Raw genomic sequence first — 3,267 nt, forward strand, 5'->3', positions numbered from 1 at the left:
AATTAAAATATACTGTATATATAGTTGCCAGTTTTGCATTTTTTTCAGCAAGATAACATAGTGAACTATATACTTTTATGTTTGGCTTCAATGAGTAATTAATTCATTATGTTTTCATAACTGGTTGTACAATTATTTTCTTTCCCTTTAAGCAGCACAGGTGGTTCAACTGAGGCCTGTCAGTCTGATGTGATTGTCAATTTGAAAATGTCAAGAGAAAACAAAAGCAACGAAATCATGGAAAAAGAGCACAGCAATGAAAAGGGCTTAAGTGTTGCACATATTATAAAGAACAACTGGAGCAGAAAATTAGAAGATGGAAGCAATGAAAGCCTACCAATGTTTAAACTCCAGCTGGATGAAACATGGAAGAACGGTGATGGATTCTGCAGAAGAAGTACATTTGGAAAAAACACCAATAAAATAAACAAGAGCATTATGATGATCGGAGCCACGGGTGCAGGAAAAACCACTCTAATTAACAACATGATCAACTACATTCTGGGAGTGGAATGGGAAGACGACTTCCGGTTTGTGCTAATAGACGAAGGGAAGCAGAAATCCCAGGCTGTAAGTCAGACATCACAGATCACAGCATATCAGATTAATCACATGGATGGTTTCCGTGTTCCATATTCTCTGACCATTGTGGACACACCAGGCTTCGGTGATACCAGAGGAATTTCACATGACCAGAAAATCACAAAGCAGATTCAGGAGTTCTTTTCTGCCCGTGGAGGGATCGACCGCATTGATGCCGTGTGTTTTGTAGTACAGGCTTCACTTGCTCGTCTGACACACACACAGAAATACATCTTTGACTCCATTCTTTCCATATTTGGGAAGGATATTGCTGAAAACATTCTTATGATGGTCACCTTTGCAGATGGGAAAAGACCTCCTGTTCTCGAGGCCATCAAAGTCTCCCAGGTGCCCTGTTCTACAAATGAATCTGGAGAGCCACTTCACTTCAAGTTCAACAACTCTGCTCTGTTTGCTATCAATAATAAAACTGCAGAGGATGAGGAGTCTGATTGTGAAAACTTTGACCAAATGTTCTGGAAGTTGGGATTTTCCAGCATGAAAAAATTCTTCACATCCCTTAACAAGATGGAAACCAAGAGCTTGTCTCTGACACGGGAGGTCCTAAAAGAGCGGCAACATCTAGAAGTGCTTGTGGAAGGCCTCCAGCCCCAAATAAATGCTGGTCTGACAAATCTGGATGAAATCAAGAAAACAAGAGCTGCTTTACAGCAACACAAGGCTGAAATGGATGCAAACAAGGATTTTGAATATGAACTACAAGTAACTGTCCCAAAACAGATTGAAAACAAAACAGGCAACTTTCTGACCAACTGCCAAACTTGTCACTTCACATGTCATGATGCATGTGTTTATGCAAATGACAGTGATAAATATAAGTGCTCTGCGATGAAAGATGGAAAATGTAAGATCTGTCCAGGAAAGTGTGCATGGAATGTGCACTTCAATCAAAAATACAAATGGGATTATGTCACAGAAAAGAGAAAGGAAACCTATCATGATTTAAAGAAGCGATTTGAGGCTGCACATGGACAGGTCATGTCAAAAGAAAAGATCTTTGAAGAGCTTGAAAAGGAGCTTACGGCTGTTCAGGGTAATGTTGCTGAATTAATTGAAAAATCTCAAAAGTCCTTAGAGCGACTGCAGGAAATTGCTCTCAAGCCCAATCCTCTTTCCCCCCCTGACTACATTGATCTGATGATTGAGTCTGAGAAACAAGAGGCCAAGCCAGGATTTCGAGATCGCATTCAGTCTTTAATGGAAGTCAGGAAGAAGGCAGAGATCATCAGTAAGGTTTCTACAGGAGACGTGCTTCCAAAAGAATGGGATGCATATACATCCCAGAAAGATCACACTTCTGAGCCAAGCATCTTCTACAGGATGCAGGAAGGTTTAAGGAAATGGTTCAAATGAAGGAAGCAAGCGTTACATTTTAAATGTCACTGTCAGCATACTTTAAAGTAACAGCTTAGAGCTTTTACCCTTTATGTTTAATTACTATAGTACATTTTTATTACGTGGTGAGATGATCTATATGCAATTTTATGACACACAATAAAAAAGGCATATGGTCTTCATCCCATTCCAAATATTTGTCTAATGAAAAAAAGGAAAATTGCATATAAAATGAATGAATGTTATAAGTATTAAATAAATTGAAAATGTATTATAAATGACCAGATAATATGAGAATGCCATGGCTTTTGTGTGATAAGGGCATAAAGAAAATAAAGTTTTTAAAGAAGTTGTTGATGTTATTGTTAAATCCACCCCTGACATTCTTGGCCAGCAAATCAACACAGAAATGCCTAAAAATGTTGCTGACAGCCTCAACATTTATTGTCTTCTCCAGTCTGGCAAACACAGAGAGTCGCTGCACTGTATAAAAAATTCAGTCTCAATGAATTATTATTGAGTAAATTATTAGATTTTTTATGTTCATCCAATTTCTTTCTACAAAACATGATTTGTTATTTGTTAGTTGGCCCAAACTGGAACTTTAAAAAGTATGTTTGCACAAATAGTTGTATAGTTTATTCAACTAAAATGTTTTGAATTTATTACTTACCCATCATAACTAGAAATTGCTGTGGAACTAGTTACTAAATTTGATACTGAGGGTAACAAAATATAATCTGCATTTATAACATGTCAAACTACAAACATTACATTTTCAATACAACAGCAAAATTCATAAAAAAAAAATTGTAATAAAAAATGACCAAGCAAGCCCTTGTAACTGTTCTATAGTTTAAACCCTTTAAATTAAACTTTTTTTTGTTTTCAACTTTTATTTTTATGTTCTTTTAGAAGAATATATACAATTGGATTAATAATGTGTATTATGTAAAACTTATCATGCAAATTAAATGTTAAAATGATCTACTTAAGATATTTCATGAATAACGGCGATTGGCCGATTCAGCATTTTTCGCGCAAAAATGGTTCTAGCGCAACTTTTGAATTTATTTAAAAAGAAGACAACAGAAAAGGTAGGATTTTTCCTTCATTAGAATTGAAAGATTCCCCTGTTATTGTGCTGTATGTGTAACTGTGAGGGACTGAGAGACTATAGGAGAGCTGACATTATCGAGTCATCGTCCTTGCAAAAACCAGACAAAAACACGTCTTGAGAGTCCAAAGGCATTCACTGCGCGATGAAGCCTGTTAGAATACAGGTAAAATAACCTTATAATTCAAGCAATTAAAGAAAAAATACCCATG

At 36.3% G+C, this 3,267-nt stretch overlaps 1 protein-coding gene across 1 annotated transcript; it reads left to right on the forward strand.

Moving 5' to 3' along the window:
- Positions 1-207: 207 nt before the first annotated feature.
- LOC107575268 (uncharacterized) lies at positions 208-1,956 on the forward strand. Its single transcript, XM_016261676.1, has one exon. The coding sequence runs from the start codon at positions 208-210 to the stop codon at positions 1,954-1,956; it is 1,749 nt and encodes a 582-aa protein (XP_016117162.1).
- Positions 1,957-3,267: the final 1,311 nt, after the last annotated feature.

This window comes from Sinocyclocheilus grahami, unplaced genomic scaffold (assembly GCF_001515645.1).
Source record: "Sinocyclocheilus grahami isolate Dianchi unplaced genomic scaffold, SAMN03320097.WGS_v1.1 scaffold2541.1, whole genome shotgun sequence".
In the NCBI taxonomy this organism is placed as follows: Eukaryota; Metazoa; Chordata; class Actinopteri; order Cypriniformes; family Cyprinidae; genus Sinocyclocheilus; species Sinocyclocheilus grahami.